The sequence below is a fragment of the Choristoneura fumiferana genome, chromosome 7, assembly GCF_025370935.1.
Source record: "Choristoneura fumiferana chromosome 7, NRCan_CFum_1, whole genome shotgun sequence".
In the NCBI taxonomy this organism is placed as follows: Eukaryota; Metazoa; Arthropoda; class Insecta; order Lepidoptera; family Tortricidae; genus Choristoneura; species Choristoneura fumiferana.
In genome coordinates, this window is record NC_133478.1 from 3,829,606 (window position 1) to 3,853,379 (window position 23,774).

At 40.6% G+C, this 23,774-nt stretch overlaps 2 protein-coding genes across 2 annotated transcripts; both read right to left on the reverse strand.

The window, feature by feature from the left end:
• Positions 1 to 499: 499 nt before the first annotated feature.
• On the reverse strand, positions 500 to 5,251 carry LOC141429845 (uncharacterized). Its single transcript, XM_074090408.1, has 2 exons — positions 5,161 to 5,251; positions 500 to 1,516 (listed from the first exon to the last, which is right to left on the reverse strand). Exons 1-2 carry the CDS (start codon positions 5,182 to 5,184, stop codon positions 500 to 502), a joined length of 1,041 nt encoding a protein of 346 aa, XP_073946509.1. The 5' UTR covers positions 5,185 to 5,251.
• Positions 5,252 to 9,052: 3,801 nt separating this feature from the next.
• On the reverse strand, positions 9,053 to 19,927 carry LOC141429545 (uncharacterized). The gene is made up of 6 exons (XM_074089891.1): positions 19,784 to 19,927; positions 14,592 to 14,730; positions 13,308 to 13,466; positions 11,167 to 11,358; positions 10,089 to 10,280; positions 9,053 to 9,832 (listed from the first exon to the last, which is right to left on the reverse strand). Exons 1-6 carry the CDS (start codon positions 19,865 to 19,867, stop codon positions 9,573 to 9,575), a joined length of 1,026 nt encoding a protein of 341 aa, XP_073945992.1. The 5' UTR covers positions 19,868 to 19,927; the 3' UTR covers positions 9,053 to 9,572.
• Positions 19,928 to 23,774: the final 3,847 nt, after the last annotated feature.

The following is a 23,774-nucleotide window of genomic DNA, read 5'->3' on the forward strand; positions in this document are numbered from 1 at the left end:
CATAAACCAATCCTAAGCGTGACACAAATGTCAAAATTGACAAATGGTTCTTACGGTAATAGCGCCAACTAGCTAGGCGTGAAAAACCCTCGCGTCAATCAAAGTACTATCTAAGTCATAATAAAGATGATCTTTTTGACAATGACAGTGATAGTATATCGAAAATCAAAATTAAAATAACAAAACATTTACCACAGTTTACATACTAATAATTTTAAAATATGCCAGTTATTTTTTGCGTTCATATTGGCACGTAAAATAACGATGCGATAATAAAATCCATTCGAACATGTCATAGTGCTGCAACAAAATAAAGTTTAATTTTTCAAATTTGTAATTAATAGGTCATGTTAAAATTTTGACACCAATAAAACGTAGCTGCAGTCCAGTTTTCATTTTTGCAAATGATTCAATAAATAAGATTTTACACCCATAACGATGTTTTATTCAAATATTTCTTAAATAAATACATGAATCATATCAAGAGGCATGAGACAGACTAACGACCGTTGAGTGCGAAGCTGGAGACATCAGCGGAGATTGAGTTTCCGATGGAGGAGATGCCACCAAGACTTGCTCCACCGAGGCCAGCACCTAAACCAGTTGTCAGCGGTATTCCACTCCCAAATCCAGAAGGCACGGTTTGAATCGTCTGAATAGCCGGTGCTACGGGTACTGGTCTGTCAACCACCACGGGCTGCGGAACCGCCACTGGCCTGTTCACGACCACTGGCTGCGGCACGGGAACCGGCCGATCCACCTGGACCGGCACAGGCACGTTCACCGGACGATCCACGTACACGGGGTGCGGCACCGGCACGGGCCGATCAATGTACACCGGTCGGTCCACCGGCACTCGCCTCTCGACCGTCACCGGGTACGGCTGGGGTACAGACACCGGCACTTTCACCGGATACGGCACCTTCCTCTCGTAATACACGGGTACATGTCTCGTGACTTCAACCGGTACTTTCTGAACAACGTGGACAGGGTACGGTCTGTCTACGGGTACTGGTACTGGTACGTTATACGGCACGGGTACTTGGCGGTCCACAGGGAAAGGCACGGGTACTTGAACGGGAACTTGTACGTTTCTGGTGATCGTTCTCGTGATGAACCGAGGTACTTCTTGGCGGAGAACGACGGGGTTGGGGGCGACGTCGACGGAGGTTTGGACGGCGGGAGCCACGGGGACCACAGGGGCTGCTGGGACCGCAGCCACTGGGATCGCTGGGGCAACAGCTACAGGACTTCCTAATCCTGGACCAACTGGTACACCAACGGAACCTCCTATTGGTGCCCCTATTGTGCCTATCCCTCCTAAAGAGCCACCAAAGCCCGTTGAACCCAGACCTCCCAATCCTGTTGAACCTAGACCTCCCAATCCCGTCGAGAAAACTTGTCGCTTAACACCCTTGCCAGACGGTGTATCCTTTATGCCATTGCCTTCGAGTATCTTTGATAATTTCGGCTTATCTTCTAGCTCCTTGGACAGGCTGCTTGCTATCAGCAATATCTAGAAACAAAAAGAGAACATCCATTAGAGAAATAATAATAATAAAACAAACTAACTAAGTTTCTTACGAGCGTAAATCATTAAATGGATGAATGAAGGATGAAACGCAAAAATATATTGGCTTTTTCTTTAACCTATGTCAAGCTTAACAGTGCTGGCAGTCAAGGCAAGATTTAAGCAAAATAATTTATGGACTACTTTCAATTCACTTCTTTTTTCAATACTTCACTCAATGTTCCGGAAAGGAAATATCATTTGCCATTTGCGTTTTTTTCGCCGATCCCTTTGTCCAAATATGTTTAAAACAGATGGTTTTCAGAGATAACTTTTATGATAACAAAAGATAGCCGATGCTGAGTCTAATAAATTATGGTCAAAGTTATAGCAACCTGTTCTTTGGTTCTGGTATTAATCGTAAGTGGATAATGATGTTTAATTTAATATCGACCCTCAAGTTTAATATAATATTCAATTTAAGTGAATTTCTACAGACCTCAGCGTTGTCCACCTTTTGCAACAACTCGCTCATAAAATTTCACAGGTGCATAAAGGAAGGCGTAACATGCAGGGCCATACATCAATGCCATACAAACAAACGGAAAGTCAAGGCAAGCGACCGATAACTGAACTGACCCTATCCTAGATTATAATTTATAACGACTGATAAGTTACCGTCGGAAAAGTGTAGCAAGCTTGCAACGAAGTGATTTTCTTTTAAGACACTATCAAGTCAAGCAATTTCTTTTTAAAATTAACCCCCTTGTGTAATATTGTTGGAATTACAATTAATACACTAAAACAACTTTTATTTTGATTCGTAATCAAATGAAAAATATATATTTCCAAAATGCTTTCAAAATTAAATTGGGTGACCAGCTAAAATCATGGTGACCTATGATCATGGCACGGTTGTTTTATGTTAATGCAATGTTAATAAAATCCACAATGCATTTGCATTTTTTTTGGAATTCTCATGAGAATTTATTAAAACTTCGGAGTTTCAATTCATCTGTTGGATTCCTATGGACACGAGGGATCACAGGTGCATTGCCGGCCCTTTGCGAGACTGATAGGCTCGTTTTTTAAATATCCCGATTTTGTACACGTGCCTACGGGAATGCTGGTCCAGGAAGCTTGGTTCCATATTTTTGTCATGCGTGAAAAAACTTGTAGTACCTACATTACCTTATGGTAGGTACGTACCTAGTTGGTTTACAAAATGTTCAGGATTCAAGAAAAAACAATGTTAAAGTAGTTTTATGTCATACGAGTAGTATAGTCGTAACATGTACAAAATTGGTCAACAAAGCCATCATATCGTCGGTTCCTTTGAGTAAATTATAAATTCCTCAAACTCGTTACGGGCAATAACTTGTGTTAGACATATTGCACAAAAGTGGCACCGAACCGAACCGAACTAGCTGTTGCCCGCGGCTCCGCCCCCGCTGTAACCCCGTGTTTTTCTAAGTTTTCTTCGATAAAACCTTCTCCTGACAATAACGAACACTACAAAATAAGAATAAGCGAAATCGGTCCAACCGTTCCCGACTTTTGCGCTTAGCAACACATTTTACGATTCATTTTTATTAGGGGTCCGAAGCCAAAATGGCAAAAACGGAACCCTTATAGTTTCGTCAAGTCCGTCTGTCTGTCTGTCCGTCCGTCCGTATGTCACAGGCATTTTACTCGAAAACTACAAGATGTATATCAATGAAATTTGGAGTACAGATGTGTTGTCAAAGCCGCTATTTAGTTTTGTAGTTAAATTACAAAAATAAATATTTATAAGGGGGGCACTCCATACACGTAAAAAATTGAAAAATTTTTTTTTTAGCTCATCAATGTGTGGCACATAGTTCGACAGTTTTTTCTTGTATTCTTTATAATTTTGTAAATGTGTTTTCTCTTTTTTTGTCATGATGTGTTGGCTGAATAAACATATTTCTATTCTATTCTATTCTATTCTAATAAATACTTTCAAGGAAAATTGGTTTCAACATGATCGGATATACCGTTTTTGAGATATTGCCGAAAAACTGCGCTTCTCAACAAAAGGGCGTAAGTGCCGTGAAGATACACTCTTTTTCTGATAATAGATTTTATGACTGTAGTAAGTGTTTTAATTGTGTTATAACGCACATAATATTACTTGTTTTTTTTTTCGTAATGGCTACGGAACCTTATCATGGGCGTGTCCAAGACGCTCTTGGCTCGTTTTTTTATATAGTGATTATAATATAGATCACGAAAGTGACACAAATTTCAAAGTTGTCAAACGGACCTCACGATATAGCACCAACTGTCACACGCATTATTTGCTGAGGAAACATTAATTTTAATTCTTGACCATAAATTACCAGTTGCAAAATCCTTGCTACATTATCCTAGCGGATCTAGACTTGATCAAGATTCGAAACTAGTTTATTTATGCCTATGCCAGTCGACGTCTTATGCATGCATAAATTAACTTCAAATGGTCCAGTTTTAAGCTCCAATTTAGGGAAACCGTAAGAAGTGCTACTAAAGGGACTTATTTGGAAGTATCCTAAAAGGAATATCGAGCTTTTCCCAGTACGTACTAAATAAGTGGGACAGATACTTATAGAAAAAAATCTACGAGTAAGTCTTCGACTGAGATATCATGAGAGCCAAAATGACAACGGAGCATTACGTACGTACGTAACCAACAGAAAAGTTGAAAAACACCGACATTGCCAAAAGTACCTACTTCGAAATCAGTCCATTTATAAAATAAATAGACAGGCATATAGATATTAGCGTCAAATTTATAACATCTTTTTACGTCGGGGGTTAAAAACTACGTGTACACGTAGACCTGTACAAGCGCCACTGTTGGGCACTAGCCTCCTCTCATAATGAGACTTTACATACACCAACCACAACCTTAATCCGCATCACACGCAGGTTTCCTCACAAGGGTTTCCTACACCGAAAAGCTTATGGTAAATTGCAGATTTAATCGCAAATAAACTGAAAAACCTTAGGTTCTAGCCAGCTCAAACCTCACGAGACCAGGGTCAGTCAAGGAAGAAAGCAATGGGGATAAAAAAAAGACTAACGCAAACACTCCTCAGAGCCTAAAGAGAAGCATGCTCGTCTGAACGTCCCATCTTTGACGACCGGATAGCCTACTCGTTAGAGAACATGACCATGAAGTCCCGGGTTCGATCTCTGGCCGGGGCAGATATTTGTATGAATAATACGAATGTTTGTTCTCGGGTCTTGGATGTTTAATAATGTATTTAGGTATGTATTTATTTATATAAGTACATTTATCCGTTGCCTAGTATCCATAGTACAGTCACCAGCACCAATATCTGACACAACAAGCGTGCATAAATATCTGATACGACTCTATTTCTAGGGCCGGAAGGACGTGTCAGATATTTTTGCACGCTCCGCTGTGGCAGATATTAATGCTGGTGACTGTACAAGCTTTGCTTAGTTTGGGACTAGGTCAATAAAATTGGTGTCAAGTGTCCCATGATATTTATTATTATTATTATGTTTATTCACCCCCATAAAGCGCCTTATATAAAATTTAAGAAGTTCGGTCTTTGACCCTTAATGGGACTCAACCCCAACAACACCATGAGACGTTAAATAAAAGCTCATTAACTCACCATCAACAAAGGGACCGCAGCCATCTTAAAGCTTCCTAATCCGAGATCACAGCTAAATCACATGAGTTACGAATCGACCACCCGACTCCAGTAACAGGCAAGTCTGTTGCAGTGACCGATGCAGCGCACTTATATAAGAAGTTTGGTGCTCCCATATGTCCCAGTACACGATATATGGTCTTCACGCATTTGTAATTGGTTTCAAATGTTTTAATGAATTAAATGTCGTTGCGACATGTGTCCAGGGTTTTGGATTCTTCAATATTTACTAGCATGTTTCAAGTTAAGTAGAGCAATATTTAAATGAAATAGTACCTATGTTTTGAAGGATCGGACTTGTCACGTAAATAAGAAATAGGTATAAAATAATAAACTGTGGTCAATTTTTGTTAAGATCATTAGGAGTAAATATCCTTCCTTGCCTTCGGAATCCAAAAGCTTAATGGTAACTTGACCTGAAATGTAAATTTCAGAATTAAATTATTATTATTTTTTTAATTTATGACGGTGGAAGCAGTCTACACTTCCACTGAACGTAATAATAGTTAGTGTTTAGTTTTGTAACTAAGGGACCCCATATACATCCCTGTATTTTTTTTTTTTTTTGTAATTTATTTTATTTAATTGTATGCTGTAGTTTTAAGTATTTTATTTGTAATTATTTTATGTTGAAAAAAGGGCTTTCTGCCAAGTTTCTTGCGGCGCATTCTTCTTGGCAATGATGGTCTTTCCGAAAGCGCTGGTAGTTTAAAGAATGACGTGTAAAAGTGCCCATTGCGGCCTATTTACTGAATAAATGATTTGAATACCACTAGTACGAATACTAGTAGAACTATTTATTACTACGAGTAATATAGTAATACCTATATATAGTAATATCTAGTAGGTACTATTACTTAAGTAAATTTAAGTGACACAGGACGTGACTAACAATTATGATGTACCTACCCGTATGTTATTCACGGCAGTCATTTAAAAAAGAATTAAGCGAAAAAAATGGAACCGACTTCAAAAACCTTAAAAATAATTTTCTACTAGTTTGAAGTCGGTGCCTCAGCACAAGCCAGCAGGAGTGGAACTATAGTCGTCTACCTCACCTACGTATTATATATTGGGCTTCAATCACTCCTGCTGGCTCGTGCTGAGGCACCGACTTTAAACTAGTAGAAAATTATTTTCAAAGTTTTTGAAGTCGGTTCCATTTTTTGTTAAAAAAAATAATTGTCATAGTTTTTAGTGCTTTGTAGCCAAAGTGCATCTCACAACGATTCCATTAAGCTCAAACACAGCATAGTTATATCATTTTAAAACAGAGTACCGATACCTACGGTCTTCTTTATCAGGGTCCAGTTCACCAAATGATACTTTCTGAATGTAAATACTTCACTTGATGTTAAAAATGGCAAAATGGCTACAGGTGTGCTTTAAAAATTCGAGGGTTGCCCTTTATAACTAAAAAAGAATTTTGAAATTCGGCCCACAATTGGCGGAGTTATCGCGTAACAAACATACAAAAAAAAACGTACACTCGAATTGAGAACCTCCTCCTTTTTTGAAGTCGGTTAAAAATTTTAGGAAAAAATGACTACAGAATCTCGAACTGTTTTTTTTTAATCCTTTTTTTATTAATTACCTAGTAGACACTTATACTTACTTACTTTTATTACTAAAATGAAGTTGTAGTTTAGTTTAGTACAGGGAGTCATGACTCTGAATTTTTCGGAATTTGTGAGCGAAATTACGTTTACGCTGAAGAAAAACATCGTCTCTATTATATTTTCTTGTTACTACTGTTACTTATTTTATTTTATTTTTCTATGAAATGAAAACTTTTATTGAAATAGTTTCCAAGATCACAAACCTGAGAGTACCTACTTGGCTCGGTCTGTAGAAATGTACGGTAAAAAGTCAGAACTTACGAGGTTAAACAAGTTTTTTCAATTAATGACCGGTCAAATCAAGACCATTGCTAGAAAACCTGCTCTCAAATAAAAAAACTGCATTCAAATCGGTTCACCCGTTTAAGAGCTACGGTGCCACAGGCAGACTCACAGACAAACACACAGACATCACATAGTGGTCAAACCTATAACACCCCTCTTTTTGCGTCGGGGACTAATAAAAAAAACAAAGTAAAACGATTCACGCGAGTAAATCAACATGTAGTCTTTACTAAAAAGTAAGATCCTATACTATCTTATATCCTATACATATCCCATGTAATACATCATGTGCAGTAGGCGCATAGGCGAGCGGCGCAAGCGCAGGAATCCGCGGCATTGCCCGCTGCAACATATTTAGCGACAAATTAATCAATACGCTAGCGGATTCCGACCGGCCCGCCATTTTTATCGAGTGTACTGGCCACATGGTGACCAAAAAACACTAAATTTCAGGACATGGAAAGTTTACATTGAGAACAGTGCGAATCCACGTAACCAGCATTGGTTAATTCCGCGCATCTGCCGGCCTGAGTCAGTTTTTATCCTACTAATATTATGAACGCAATATTTAATTTGTATGATACAGAAATGTGATGCTGTCGCCGTTTCATCATCATCATCATGTCAGCCGAAAGACGTCCACTGCTGGACATAGGCCTCCCCCAAGGCTCTCCACTCAGACCGGTCTTGTGCTTTCCGCATCCACCGCGATCCCGCGATCTTAACCAGGTCGTCGCTCCATCTTGTTGGAGGCCTACCAACAGCTCGTCTCCCGGTCCGCAGACGCTATTCGAGAACCTTCTGACCCCATCGGCCATCACAACCCCCGCCTTCGCCGTGTATTCAGTCAAAACAGACATAAAATTGCCTATAAAAATTCTCAATAAGTGGCGTAACAGGCCCTAAATCTTTGCAACTACCGATTTACTCGCCAAATTAGATTAACTTGGCATAGACTATCATATTACTACTAGACATCGGACCTTCGGAACCGGACTTTTGTCCAACGGAGCTGTCACCCTAGCCAATCAAACCATCTGAGCAACGCAACTATCAAACATTTAGCACTCGCATTGTCGTAGCAAAAACCTCAGGATATTTCCCCACGTGGCTAAATCCGGACTTTATTGGCTTCTGTGTGAGCCCAATACTGATTAGGAAAAATTATACACACCCTGTACGGGAATGGATGCTATTTGAGACGGTTGCGAAATAAGTCGGTCGTCGTCTACGATATTTTGATTACAGAATAATTGGGATAATTATTCGCACATTAATATTTATAAAGGTGTTCTGCCATGCTTTTTAATTAACTATAAAAGAGGCGTGAATTAATTGGGTTGAAGACATATTTTTAGAAGCTTTTACTTAACTTCCCGTGTATTTATTGTATTTATGTACCTACATGTCGTGGAAATACAGAAAGCATTTTTCGACCACTTCCTGCTGGTTATCTTTGATTGAGCTGAAAATCAGTATACTTACGTAAATCCTGTGGTCCAGCCAGGATCGTTTCCGCAGGATGTAACTCCTCAACAGTTTAATGGCATCGACTTGAAATTTCGTACGGAAATGTAATTTAATTTGAAGTCAAAAAAAAAAACCTTGAATTAAAAATGAAATTTTTACCAAAAACTGACAACTTTTTTAAACACTTTAGGAGAAAGATACACGATTATGATAATGGATTATTCTATCTTTAACATAACTAGCTACCTTCTTTTGTTTAATTTAAGTAGTTAATGAAAGTAAGTAATAAGTTACTGAAACTTTTAACAAAAACTGATTTATCTTCCTGAAAAAAATATCCGACAACTTAAAGACTTTAGGAGAAAGACACACGATTAAGGTAATTTCTATCTTGAACATAACTTAGCTATCTACTTTTGTTAACTGTAACTAATATAATCCTGTAAGCTAGTTTATTTGAACTTAAATCGGAAACTTGGTTTCGAAATAGTACATGTTTATTTATCTAAACACAAATCTTGAATTCCTGTAGATACTAGATTGAAACAACATTCTAGTTTTTACGCTGTATTTATCAAATAAACTTACAACTAAACAAATAAATAACTTAATCTATATAACAATCTATAAATTATTTAATTTATAAACCAAACAAACACATATCTTGTTTGCAGTCAATCAGAATGTTAGGTGAATAATTCGCACAACATTAGTTAAAACCGTGTCAAATTTTAGTTTGGAATTTCAGAATGTTTTTAATATCATGGTATTTCGTCAAATATTTTCAAGAACACACGGCACACGGGATTCTTAAACGCGCCGTCGATGTCCCTAAAATGCGTAATGATGGCGCGTTTAAAAAACGCGGCGTGAAAATTCCCCAAGTGGAGTGCCATACGGCCAAGTCTAGAGGTGGGTACTCTTGTTCTTTATCCTAGAATAGATCCGGAAACCCTAATAAAAAAACTGACCCTGTCTATAGAATGCGCTTCATAATGGCTATTCAGTCTCATTCTCTTCACTCGGTTCCTTCGTAGACAACTCTGTGAGCTCCGTTACTTCTTCGACGCTGGTGACTTCTGTGGTGTCAGTTGTATTGTCCGGTACGGGTGTTGTCATGCTGTCCGGCAGGTTCTCGCAGTTCCGGCCGCTGATGCCCGCCGGACACTGGCAGCGGAACAGGCCGTCGCCGGACTCAAGCGATTGGCACTTGCCTCCGTTCTTACACGTGTCTGGATTCTTCTCGCAGTAGTTCAGTTCTGTAAAAGGTTAGACTATGTTAGTATCGTCTATGCAAGAAGTGTTAGGTTATTTTATCCATACGTTGTCAAATCAAGGTAGTTCGATCAAAAACTTGAGTGGGTGCGACAGACCAGATATTGCGCAATCTTTGACTGTGTAATATTGTCATACTTCATCTCGCAGCATGCCACCCCAGCTCGGGTACGGGTGGCACTGCGAGCACGTCAGTCCGGTCCACTTGACGTTGCAGCACTACAGCAGTAACGTGCATACCTTCATCGCACAGCATGCCGCCCCATCCTGGCTCGCAGGAACACTCCCAAGGACGAGAGCACGTGCCGTGCTTGCATCCCGGGTACGGGTGGCACTGCGAGCACGTGGGGCCAGTCCACCCGACCTTGCAGCGGCACTCGCCCGGGCGACGGCAGTAGCCGCGCTCGCTATGGCACCCCGACGAGCATATCGCTGAAATTGAGAAAATATAAATTATTTTAAGTTTAGCTATAGCTTAAGTTCTTCTCTACAGAGGAATATCCCAGAGCTTCCACAATAAATTAGTTAATTACCCACATGTCTCACGTGTCACGAATTAGAAATTTGAAGATACCCACGCAAAAGAACGAGGGTCACCGAAATAGCCAAGCGAATTAGTTCGTTGAAGTGGCAATGGACAGACTATTATAGCCGGAGAACAGATGGCCGCTGGAGCCGAAAAGCTCTCGAATGGAGATCGCCGAACAGCAAGTGCAGCATATGATGTTTATAAACTGGATGGACGGATAACCTGATTTAAGCCGCGGTTAATGACGGATGCAGACCGCTTCCGACTGAAGCAACTGGAGGTATATGAGGAGGCCTATGTCCTATGGCTGATATGACATGTCTACGGTGGTAAATCGGAAACGCCGTCTAAAGCGCAATCGCAATCAGCGTGGGACCGTTCCTGCAGCGTCGTCCTGTATTCAAGCTGCAGTACCGATGGTGGACATCTACTTGTCTCGGTTGGACAAAAAGACGACACCGGAGAAGGTGTTCGAGCACGTCCGCGAGGCAGTAAAGGCCCGGTTACAGGGAGCCCTGCTAGAGCTGTCCATCCTCCCGCTCGAGTCTCAAAGGGCTAACAATTTCAGCTCATTTAGACTCCAAGTGCCTGCCAAGCACCAGCAGATGTTCCTGCGCTCCGACTTCTGGCCGCAGGGTGTGGTGTTCCGTCGTTTTAGGGTAGCGACGAAGACGACTTTCAAAAATCCCTAATTAGTCTTTTTTATGTCTTTTTGTTTTGTATAATTTGATTTTTACATCGCATTGGTGTTTTTGTTGACAAATAAATAAATAAATGACGATGACTCACGTGTCTGACAAAGCAGTCCTGTGTAGCCAGGCAGGCACTTGCACTCTAGAGGTTTGTCGCAGTAGCCGTGCTGGCAGCCCGGCAGCGGCTGGCAGGCGCGGCAGGTCGGCCCCGACCAGCCCAGGCGGCAGCGGCAGTCGCCCGGCACCTCGCAGAAACCACGGGTCGCGTGGCAGTCTGAGCGGCAGATCGCTGGACGAAAAATAAGTCATCAATGTAAAAATTACAAATGTCAAAAGTGGTCCTATTGTCCTCGTAGAGTTCTTCGTGGATATATATTTTTTGTCGTAATTTCTCAACAGATACAATAGGTAAAGGAAAGGTACACAAAATGAGCTTTTTATGATGACAACGCAAGTTGTAAGCCGTGGTGGCCTAGTGGTTTGACCTATCGCCTCTCAAGCAGAGGGTCGTGGGTTCTCCAATAAAGTAAAATAAATAAATAAACCCCGGCTCGCACCTCTGAGTTTTTCGAAATTCATGTGCGAAATTACATTTGAAATTTACCACGAGCTTTGCGGTGAAGGAAAACATCGTGAGGAAACCTGCACAAACCTGCGATGCAATTCAAATGGTGCCTGTGAAGTTACCAATCCGCACTGGGCCCGCGTGGGAACTATGGCCCAAGTCCTCTTGTTCTGAGAGGACGCCTGTGCCCAGCAGTGGGACTTATATAGGCTGGGATGATGATGATGAAGTTGTTGCGACTTATACTTCCGTAGTTGTAACAGTCGTAAAGTATTTACCCATACTTAGATATATTTCAAACGTCGAGAAATTAAATAGTAGTGGGTAATACCGGGAACCCAATTGTAAAACTCATTACATTAATGACAATGTCTCAGTAATAACGTAGGTACAGTCGAGTTCATAAACTTGTGAGCAAAAATTTGATCAAAAATATCTGAACACAACTCTATTGTTAACAATATTAAAGGCGCAGGAGCGTGCTCAGATAATTTTGATCAAATTTTTGTTAACAAGTTTATGAATTCGACTGTACTAACATAACATTAGTAGTTTAGCGATATGTTTTCGGCGTCGCAATATAGGTACAGAGCTCAATAGATATCGCGGGCTAATTTCCGTTCAATTTAATTGAAATATGAATATGAAGACCCGACGGATTAACCCTTATTCCCTGGCAAATGGGTCGGCCACTTATCTGGGATGCCACTTGTGTGGATACCCTCGCGCCGTCCCATTTAGCCTCTTCATCTACCAAGGCGGGTTTTGCTGATACAGCAAAACGCCGCAAATATACAGGTCTCTCTAAAGACTACATACATATTTACAGCTTTTGCTGTTGAAACTTTGGGTCCATGGAGTTCGGACGCACACAAACTTTTTGGACAAATAAAAAAAAAAAAATCGAAATTACCAATGACCATAGGGCTGGTGTATTTCTCGCCCAACGTATTGGAATCACGATCCAGCGAGGAAATGCAGCCAGCCTTATGGGCACTCTTCCTCAGGGACAAGACTTGGGCGAACTGTATATATAGTTAATTTATTTTTAGGATAGTTTAGTGTAACCTCAATTGTTCCTTTTTAATTAATGTGTATGATTTATTTGTTATAACCCCCTTATTATATTACGGTACGTACTCGTCGATACCGCAACTAATGTAAAACTGTTACTGTGGTCTATATTATCAATATATTATATTGCACCGAGCACATTCAAACTTAAAGATGCTACTTATGCAAATTCTAAAAGCAAATCACAAAGAACATAACGGTGACATTTAAATCTATTCAACGGGCTTTATTATGTTTTCTTTTGAATAGTTTTAGAGATCGTCGTGTCAATGAACTATGAACAGGTTGATTTGTATGTGGGTCGATTATCATGCTTTCTAGGACTATACGGTGTTTATTTTTTACAAGCTTTGTATGTCAAACCAAAGGTATGTTTACTTAAGAAAATATTGCAAGTAAATATACCGATATATTTACTAGTATTGGACGACAAAGAAAGTATAAAGACAAATAATTTCAAAGTAACCATGCTTGAATAATACAATATATCACGAAATATTTTAAACACACAAGTAAAGTAACAACAGTATTCATTCTTGCATCAACACCACTCATATTCGCAACAACACTACTCAAACTAGTTCATACTAGGTACTCACGCTCAGAGCAGAACAGGCCATCCCAGCCCTCGCGGCAGATGCATTCAAAGGAGACGTTGCAGCTGCCGTGCTGACAGCCTGGCAGGGGGATGCATTTGTTGCACCGTTCCCCGTAGAAACCAAGCTTGCACCGGCATTCTCCGGGCCGCTTGCAGTAACCTAAAATAAATGTAGGTAGTTAAGTCTTACGGTCCTGCTAATATTATAGATGCACTAAATTATTTGTGTATATGTGTGTTAGTTTTTCTTGCCAAAATGGGTGGATAAAATTTGGTATGAAGATAGCTGGGTCTCTAGAATACTAATGACACAAAGGGTACTTTTATCCGGATACTTTTGTCGGATCAGAAAAAATCCCGTACCTGACCTGAGTCGATAAGTCTAACTAGAGACATGAAATTCGGCGTGCATAGGTGTCCGAAAAAAGACCATGGGTTCTCTTTGTGGGAGAAAACGCTCCCTTCTTGACGTGGAAGGCTTTCAGAAGGGCAGTGGCAGAAGAACGCTTAAACCTGTCCTCTCCCAGAGGCACAAATTTGTGCCCAAAATCCTTCGATCCTGTTATCCTGGGAGATGACAGATTAAAGAAAATTGGGTGACGTTACTTAGTTAAAACAAAAAGTTAAAAAGTTGGGAAACCCCCGACTTTGTTACTTCAAAGTTCAATATCTCAAAAACGGCTGAACCGATTTTGATTAAACATATTTAAGAACCATCGCTGGAAAACCTCATTCCAAATAAAAAAACCGCATTCATATCGGCCCACCCGTTTAAGAACATTAATACGGTGCTACACAGACACACAGACAGACAGGCACACATAGCAGTCAAAATTATAACACCCCTCTTTTTGCGTCAGGGGTTTAAAAAAGAAAATATGGTCGAGAACCTAATAGTTACGCACTGCACATTTGGTTCCACTCATAAATTATCTCACACCGATTTCGGCCATTGTTCCCCTCCCCCCCTTCTCACGCCTAATGTTATGAAAATCGCATTTTTTTGTTTTTGTGTCACAAATACAAACTGCCTGACCCTGGCCGTTAAATATGTGGCGTAAATATATCAATGACACCTTGCTAATTGGACGTAGTTCTGCAAACAGGAACCAACCCACACCTCCCCCCAAAATTGAAATAAGTATGCAACAAGTTACTATAAAACGCACTCTGTCGAGTTGATAGAAGGTGCACTTTAGTAACTTCTTGTTGCATACTTATCTAAACCTTGGGGGGAGGTGTGGGCTGGTTCCTGCTTGCATAACTACGTCCAATTGATAGTTACCTTGCAGCGGGTCGCATCCCTTCTTGCAGATGGGCACGTCGCAGAGGTCCCCCTGCCAGCCGGGATGACACTTTGGCTCGCCCTTCTCGTCGCAAATGTAGTGGCTGTGCTCGCTTTGCACCGCTGGCAGCTCACACGCCTGCCAACGAACACATTCTTACATTACAGATGTATCCCATCATGCATTACATGATGTACCTAATCGACGGCGAAGTACCAATACCTCCTAACTGAATAACCTTTGACACGCGATTGAGGACCTTAGCACCCCCTAGCTAAAGCTAAGTTGCATGTTCGAGATTTATCAGTTAGGAGGTATTAGTACTTCACCGTCGTAATGCATGATGGTTTCCTAAAATGGAGACCGGCTCAAACATTCTCAGTAATGGGTCCCGACTGTTGAATTCAATTCTACTGCCAGATCATAAAGATTAGTGCTCTAATAAGGCTTTATTAGACAGCCATTTATTTAAGTATTTTTATTTATTTCAGTGTTTCCAACACATGCAAGTTAACAGTAAAAACAAAACACTTACACATTAGGTAGAAACAATAAAAATACTAGGTAACAATAACGAAACATCTTGAGAACCCCAAATACCTCAAAATACCAAAATACCATAAAATATGCTATAATGCTATCAATCGTAGTACCTACTTATATAATACTCTCAACAAAAGTCCCAAGGGATATTTTTTATCCCTAGACAGCTTTGAACACTGCAGGTGGTAGGACATTGTGCAAGGTCCGCCCGGATTTCTACCACCATTTTGCTCGCTAATGCTGCCGTGAAGCAGCAGTGCTTGCACTGTTGTGTTTCGGCGTGGAGAGTAAGACAGCAGGTGAAAATACTAGCACTTGAGGTATCCCATCTTAGGCCTCTAGGTTGGCAACGCATCTGCAATACCCCTGGTGTTACAGATGTTTATGGGCGGTGGTGATCTCTTACCATTAGGAGACCCACTTGCTCGTTTGCCATCCAGTCAAATAAATAAAAAATACAAAAAAAACATGTCAATATAAGCTCGCAGATAATGAGTATCCCAAGACCTTTTTTAATGTGTGTACAGTCAAGTCAAACAAATTGAATCATGATCCAGGGTGGAACCTTTTTATAATCAATTTCACTATGATTTCCTTGACAAAAATATGAGATGTCAACATGACATTAGTAGCACAAAGGTTCCACCCTGGGTCATGATTCAATTTGTTTGACTGTACATAGTGTAATCCTACTAATAATATAAGTGCGAAAGTTTGTAAGTAAGTCTATTTTGTTTGTTTGTATATTTGTTTATTTGTTACATCTTCTCGTCTAAACCGCTGAACCGATTTAGATAAAATTCGGTATACACATAGTTTGAGTTCCGGGGAACGACATAGAATAGTTTTATCCCGGAAAATTGCAGTTTCCGTGGTATAGCGATAACCCAATTCTAAATTGCATAGTTCCCGTGGGATAGCGATAACCAAATTCTAAATTGCATAGTTCCCGTGGGATAGCGATAACCAAATTCTAAATTGCATAGTTCCCGTGGGATAGCGATAACCAAATTCTAAATTGCATAGTTCCCGTGGGATAGCGATGACCAAATTCTAAATTGCATAGTTCACGTGGGATAGCGATAACCAAATTCTAAATTGCATAGTTCCCGTGGGATAGCGATAACCAAATTCTAAATTGCATAGTTCCCGTGGGATAGCGATAACCAAATTCTAAATTGCATAGTTCCCGTGGGATAGCGATAGCAAAATTCTAAATTGCATAATTCACGTGGGATAGCGATAACCAAATTCTAAATTGCATAGTTCACGTGGGATAGCGATAACCAAATTCTAAATTGCATAGTTCTCGTGGGATAGCGATAGCCAAATTCTAAATTGCATAGTTCACGTGGGATAGCGATAGCCAAATTCTAAATTGCATAGTTCACGTGGGATAGCGATAACCAAATTCTAAATTGCATAGTTCCCGTGGGATAGCGATAACCAAATTCTAAATTGCATAGTTCCCGTGGGATAGCGATAACCAAATTCTAAATTGCATAGTTCCCGTGGGATAGCGATAACCAAATTCTAAATTGCATAGTTCCCGTGGGATAGCGATAGCCAAATTCTAAATTGCATAGTTCCCGTGGGATAGCGATAACCAAATTCTAAATTGCATAGTTCCCGTGGGATAGCGATAACCAAATTCTAAATTGCATAGTTCCCGTGGGATAGCGATAACCAAATTCTAAATTGCATAGTTCACGTGGGATAGCGATAACCAAATTCTAAATTGCATAGTTCCCGTGGGATAGCGATAACCAAATTCTAAATTGCATAGTTCCCGTGGGATAGCGATAACCAAATTCTAAATTGCATAGTTCCCGTGGGATAGCGATAACCAAATTCTAAATTGCATAGTTCACGTGGGATAGCGATAACCAAATTCTACGCGGACGGAGTCGCGGGTTAATCTGTCATCTCCCAGGATAACAGGATCAAAGGAATTTGGGCACAAATTTGTGCCTCTGGGAGAGGACAGGTTAATGGAACCATAAAAAAATAAGCTTGGGTCTTAGACCAGGTTTCCGCGTTAACCAACTGCGCAAGGAGCGCACGTGTGTTGGCCGCTAGTGTTTTCACCCAGGTTTTCCTCGCGGCCCGCTTTCGCGCGGCTTTCTCGCGCATATTAGAAAGTGACTGACTCATGAGATGCAAGATGCGTCCTGACGTAGGATTAAAGGAGCTTTCTACGGCCAAACGTAAATATTATTTTAAAACTAGCAACAGCCCGCGACTCCGTCTGCACAGAATGCACTTAACGCTATCCCGCGGGAACGGGGGGTGCAATTTTCCCGGATAAAAACTATCCTATGCCCTTTTCCGGGACTCAAAATATCTATATATTTTTCATCTGTACTCTGTAACATTCGTTTGGTGCTTATGGGATTTTGCATTTATCCCATGGAAATATCGAGATATAAATTAGCTTAAGAGTTAAGTATTTCAAAGTTCCGGCCATTTTAGCGCGCGCGAAGGAGTAACTAACATGCACACACTCTCAAACGTTTGCTTTTATAATATTAATAAGATAAATGATATGGTTTATTGAAACTTGCATTAATTTTATAATTTTTTGATATGTTTGAGTTTGATGATTGAATGATTATTCCATAAATCAATCGTTTGGTAGTTTTAGAAAAAGTAAAAGTAGGTAGGTACCTGTCGTAAGATCGAGGTGCTTTGACACAATGAAGGGTATAACTTTGGCACAGGGCTAAATTAACCTGATCTTAGTGTATCTTTTCAAATTAGCTAAAGCTGGGTATACTGACCAACGTTACGAGGTGAAATGTACATTCGCATCGAGCATGTTACGCATTGAGCATGTTCGCTGTGTTCTCAAAATCTGCGTAATGTTGCTCGTCAAAACTTGTGCTCCATATTCGCCAGCCACTCTCAGTAAAGATGGCTGACTTGTTACAGCGTACTGACTGAACCGCGTAACAGTCAGAGGATTCGCCAAAAAACCGACAGCCGGGTGGAGCACTCAAAGCGAGCAACGAGCGGCTCGTTGCTCGCTGGTTTCCCCGTAACACTAAGTACTGACTGCACGAATGCTCGCTGTGCAACATGTTACATTACACCTCGTAACGTTGGTCAGTACCCACCTTAAGGCGTTGGTGGCGGAGCACATAGCCCACGTACCGAGTTTGAGTTTCAACCAGAATTTCGACAAATTTTTCTTCCACAGTAACGCCGAAACTCGCCGAAACAGAAACTTCGGGGGGGCACTAATTGACAATCTTTACACGTTTGATTGTAGGCCCGAGGTCCCTCACGCGCACAATCGAAAGTGACGAATATAATTATAACTCCGTGATGTAACGGAACTTGATTGAAGTCTGTTTGTTTACTATCTTATTTTAGAATTTGTTCCAGTTCCAGTTAGAATCCCGTTTGAAATTTACCACGAGCTTTACGGTGAAGGAAAACATCGTGAGGAAACCTGTACAAAGCAGCGAAGCAATTCAATGGTGTGTATGAAGTTCCCAATCCGCACTTGGCCCGCGTGGAAACTACGGCCCAAGCCCTCTCATTGTGAGAGGAGGCCTGTGCCCAGCAGTGGGACATATATAGATGGGATGATGATGATTCTAGAATAGCTAGTTCAGAAGACATGAAAAAGCTTCCCAATTCACAAAGAAATAGGAACCACTCTATTGAAGTTGAAGTCAAATATTTAAGTATTTTAAGTTTTTTTTACTTGCAATGTTTGTATGAAGTTTATCATTATCACATCGGCCTTTGTACGTACATCTCACTTTAGGGCACAGGCCTCCTCTCAAAATGAGTGGGCTTGGGCCTTAGTTCCCACGCGGCCCATCCGCAGATAGGGAACTTTACACATACCACTGAATTTCTTCGCAGGTGTGTGCAGGCCGAAAAACTCAGGTGTGAACCCGGGCTCGAAACCAACACCCTCAGCTTAAGAGGCCATAAGTCAAACTAGGCTACCGCGACATCTGCGCTTCTTTTTTGGCATTCGTAACAACAGGTATTAAGTATCTTGTAAGTATTGGAAAAGTTTTTTTTTCACTCATACAAGCCGCAGAATGACACTACATTTACATTATGCTAGGTATTATTTTTTCTCATTTGTCAGTCTTTGTGAAATCGGAACAGGAAAGACCTCAGTAGTTATCAGAATGTCCATAGATGGTTAGTAACCACGACATAAATTTTAACATAAATTGCTAACTGTACTTCTTGTTGACTGTGTTTATATTGTCATCCAAACTACACAGTACCAAGCTTCAAGAGGATTCCATTAACAGTTCCGTCCTGCGGAGACAATCCTGAATTACCGAAATTTCAGATTCTGAATATGAATTTCTCTATTGATTATTGTATTTTTACTTAAATAAATACGCCAAATATCAGCTAAATCGAATACCAGGAAGTACCTAGTCGAAAAATGATTTGCAAATTTTAAAACCACGACTAACAAACGAACGTTGCAAATTAAATAAAAGCTTTAAAAAATCAATGCGCAAAACTGTAGATATCATTAAATAACATATTTAAAAAAAAACAGAGGATTTATGTCATAAATTAGACGAGAAAACACTAAGAGTTACCAATAACTTACTGGCTGACACTTAAATGGGTGCTTTAAAAAAAACACAAAATTTCCACAGACCTGCTTCTTCCATTTGGGCATGTACTTGGCAGGCAACACGGATGGCGCGAGACTCGCCAAGCAGAGTATCAGGAGGATCTTCATGGTCACGCCACGCAGCTGCGCAGGCGTCGCGGTACTGTTACCCGTGGTAATGAACTTGCGCGACTTTCGCCGGCGCCGCGCGCGGGGCCAGGCGACCGGCGGGGCTTGGGTTGCTTTCTCTGAGGCCAATCCGCGGTGAAAGAAAGCCGCAGACAAGGAGGCTACTACGAAATTCAACAAGTGGTAGTTCGTATTCGTATCGCACCGTTCCCTCTCACTCTCGTGTTAAATATAAGCGTCAGCAGACGGCACGCAGACGGCAATATATACGAAGTTCGAATTTTACACTTATTTATTTATATTACTTCATAGTATAGGGCCTGATAATGCGTGAATGGAAAGGTTAGGCACTCCGGAGAGAAGAAAATAGATCCTCGTAGTTAGTGCTCAAAACATTTAGTTTAAGTAGATACTTTTCATAATGGGCATGGGTAGGCCTGGGTAAACCACTTGGCTTGAAGAACAGATAACTTTGTGTAGCGCCATCTAGTCGTCACCCAGGCCAACTGTGACATCCGGCACCGCGATATCGAAGTTTTTCTTCAACAACATCAGTGTGCTCTTCCTTTAGAGTTCGGTCCCCAGGCATAACATCTGCTTGGAGAGATATCTCTCTGATGTAGCCTATCATCACATTGGTCAAAGTCGCGACTGTGAGCCGAAAGACGCAGCGTTGGCCTTCCACAATGAGGGCTACCGTTTTCGCGCTCACCAGTTGGCGCCACTGTAGTAGAGGTGGGTAAATCCGGATCTGAAGATTCAAAAGAGTCAGATCCTCAAGCGGATCCGAATCCCTTAATGACTCCTTTCAAATCTTATTGACTCCGGAGTTACTAACTCCGACTGGATCGAGCGGCTCGCCTCGCTCGTGATCGCCGTCACGCTCACTCACACTGACTCGCTCCGTCCGCCTGCTTTCGCTCTCGCTCGGCTCGGATCGGATCGGCAGGGCTACTACGAAACTCGAAGTTCGTATCGTACCGTCCCTCTCGCTCTCGTATTAAATAGTATAAGTGTCAGAGGGACCGCACGACACGAACTTCGATTTTGGAGTTTCGTAGTAGCCCTGCGGATCGGATCTTGGACTTGGATCTTATTATCTATGTTTGGTTGGTCGGTTCGGTTCGTAGTAGCCCTGCGGATCGGATCTTGGACTTGGATCTTATTATCTATGTTTGGTTGGTCGGTTCGGTTCGGTACTCGGACTTGGACTAACGAACCTCAGAACAATAACTAAAGCAGTAAACTAAAGTTATTGTTCTGAGTAACGAACGAATCTTTCTCTCTCTCACGAATCTGTACTTCAGTTCAGTCAGCGGGTGGGGCACCGCAGTACCGTACCGACACCGACCGACCGAACCGAGCCGGGGCGGATCGGCCATAGATAAATTAATAATCGCTCGAAAGAACCGGAGTCAATAAAGGAGTCGGATTCAATAAGCGGATTCGGTACCGATACCGGAGCTGGATCTAGTGAGTCAGATCACTTCGCGGAGTTGAGATTACCCATGTCTACACTGTAGACAAAAGTCCTGCCTGAAGTATAGTGGTTAGTTTGTTATTACGGGCGTGAATTCTTATTTAATATCTTAAAATCGTACCATAAAAATATCGAGCATGCCACAATGTTGAGTAGTCCCGTTTTGTTCGGAAAAAAGGGAGGACAAAGGTTTCCGAAAGACAAAACTGTCTCATAACACAGACATTCATTGCCCCGTAACGCATATTTGCCATAATTAATTTCAGGTATTCCAAAATATTCACAAAATTATTCTAATTATAAATAAACCAGCGTAACTCACCCTAAAACAGTGATATTTTTGACATTTCGGAGACCTCTCGCTACACTAGCGCCTCTAGCGGCGAATTCATATGCCATAGCCCTCATTAAGCTTATTCCAGCAATCGCCGGTGCAATGGCCCGCCCCCGAAACGGGTATCGTTTGGTTCGGTTCCGCACAAGTCATCCTAACTGATAGAGCTGCATTTCTCTACTGCATAACCCGTTTTTAGGGTTCCGTACCCAAAGGGTCCGTCTGTCACAGGGCTCTATCTCTTGAGCCGTAATAGCTAAGCACTTAAAATTTTCACAGATTATGTATTACTGTGACCGCTATAACAACAAATACTAAAACCGAATAAAACAATATTTAAGGGGCTCCCATACAACAAACGTGATTTTTTGCCGTTTTTTGCTCGATATTAATAAAGGCAACAGGTAGATGCTTGAAATATTCACAAAATATTTAGTTGTATAGGGGAAGTCCGGGAGACTTGAACCTCATTTTACTCTTATGCCGCTAAAGTGTAACCGTAAGTGGCAGTTACTCGATTTTTGGCATATAGGCGTCATGCCTAAATAGGTATCGTTAGGTGTTATTGAAATGATAATAAAACTATAATTGCATTTTTGGCAATTTTTTTTATAAAATTTGGAATATGGCTCAAGTCTCCCCAACCCATGGGAGAGTTGATCAGGGGGTGCGGGAGATTTGACCATATATTTATTTATTAGAGAAAACAGTAAAAACATTATTGTTTAATTAAAAATATTTATTTTAAAAAAGAACTCTAATGTATTTAAAGTATGATTCAATTAGATTTCATTTTTGATTATTATCTAGTACCACGATGTTAAACATAAATTAACTTAATCTAATGCCTTTAAACCAGCAATTCTTGTATATATATAATCAGAATCTCAGAAATGGCTCCAGCAGTTTCGATTAAATTTGGTATGTAGGGGTTTTCGGAGATAAAAAATCGATCTAGCTTGGTCTTATTTCTGGGAAAACGCTTGGTACCGAGTTTTAGCCCGAGCGGAGCTCGGTCACCCAAATACTGAAATTATTAAAAAAAAACTTATAAGAGATTTATTGTTCTTGTCTACTTTAGTCTTCGCTACTCACTGTCAACATCTGGTAAACCCTTCCTCTTAATTCTTTTACTGTTTTTCGAATAGTTGCACTATTCTTAATTTTTTCAACAGCGTTCTCCAATTCCTGTTTGTAATATTTTTACAGAGCCATGTGTACTCCGTTTACTGCAAACCGCACTAATGGCGGGTAATATGGCGGCGCTACTAGTTGAGTCTTGTGTACGAGTATAACACGAACTATCAGTGGTGCCGGTGGCGCGAACTTTGAATTAGATATTCGAAATGGTTCAAGTCTCCCACCTGGGCATGTCTCCCGGACTCCCCCTAATAACTTTAAAATCAAATAATCAAATTCAAATAAAATAATATTGAAGGGGGGCTCCCATACAACAAACTTGTTTTTTTTTGCTAATATTATACATTAGTTATTTGTTGTGTATAGATAAGGTACGGAACCCTTCGTGCGCGAGTCCGACTCGCACTTGGTCGTTTTTTTGCAACACGATCTACTGACTGGTGAGTACGATAATAATGACAGTCTATAATTAATACTAATTACCTGTCTTTACTAGCACTTTCAATCCGACTTCTCGCGTGAAACATTTTATTACTTCGGACAGTTGAAATTAAATTCCGAGTTTTTATTAAATTTCTAAAGACATGAATTTTATTACACGACTGCTTTTCTTACAACGAAAAATGAAGACATTTAGGGTAACGGCACCAATCACGAACATGTTAAGCACAGTATTCCCCAGTAAAAGACAACAAGGATTCAATGCCTTATTGCTCACCATTCATGAACTTTACTGATTATAATCATCAGTTATCTGAACATTAAAGAAATATAAAGAAATATTATTTGGTTCCATCTACCACCACCGTACAGTAACATACATTAGTTTTATTTATTAGTTTTAAAGAAAGTAGGGTCCGTTTCTTAAAATTTGTGTTAACGGAAAAAAACATTATTGGTTATTGTCCATGACTGGTGTCATTACCCGAAGTATGTATGAATGAAGAATAACG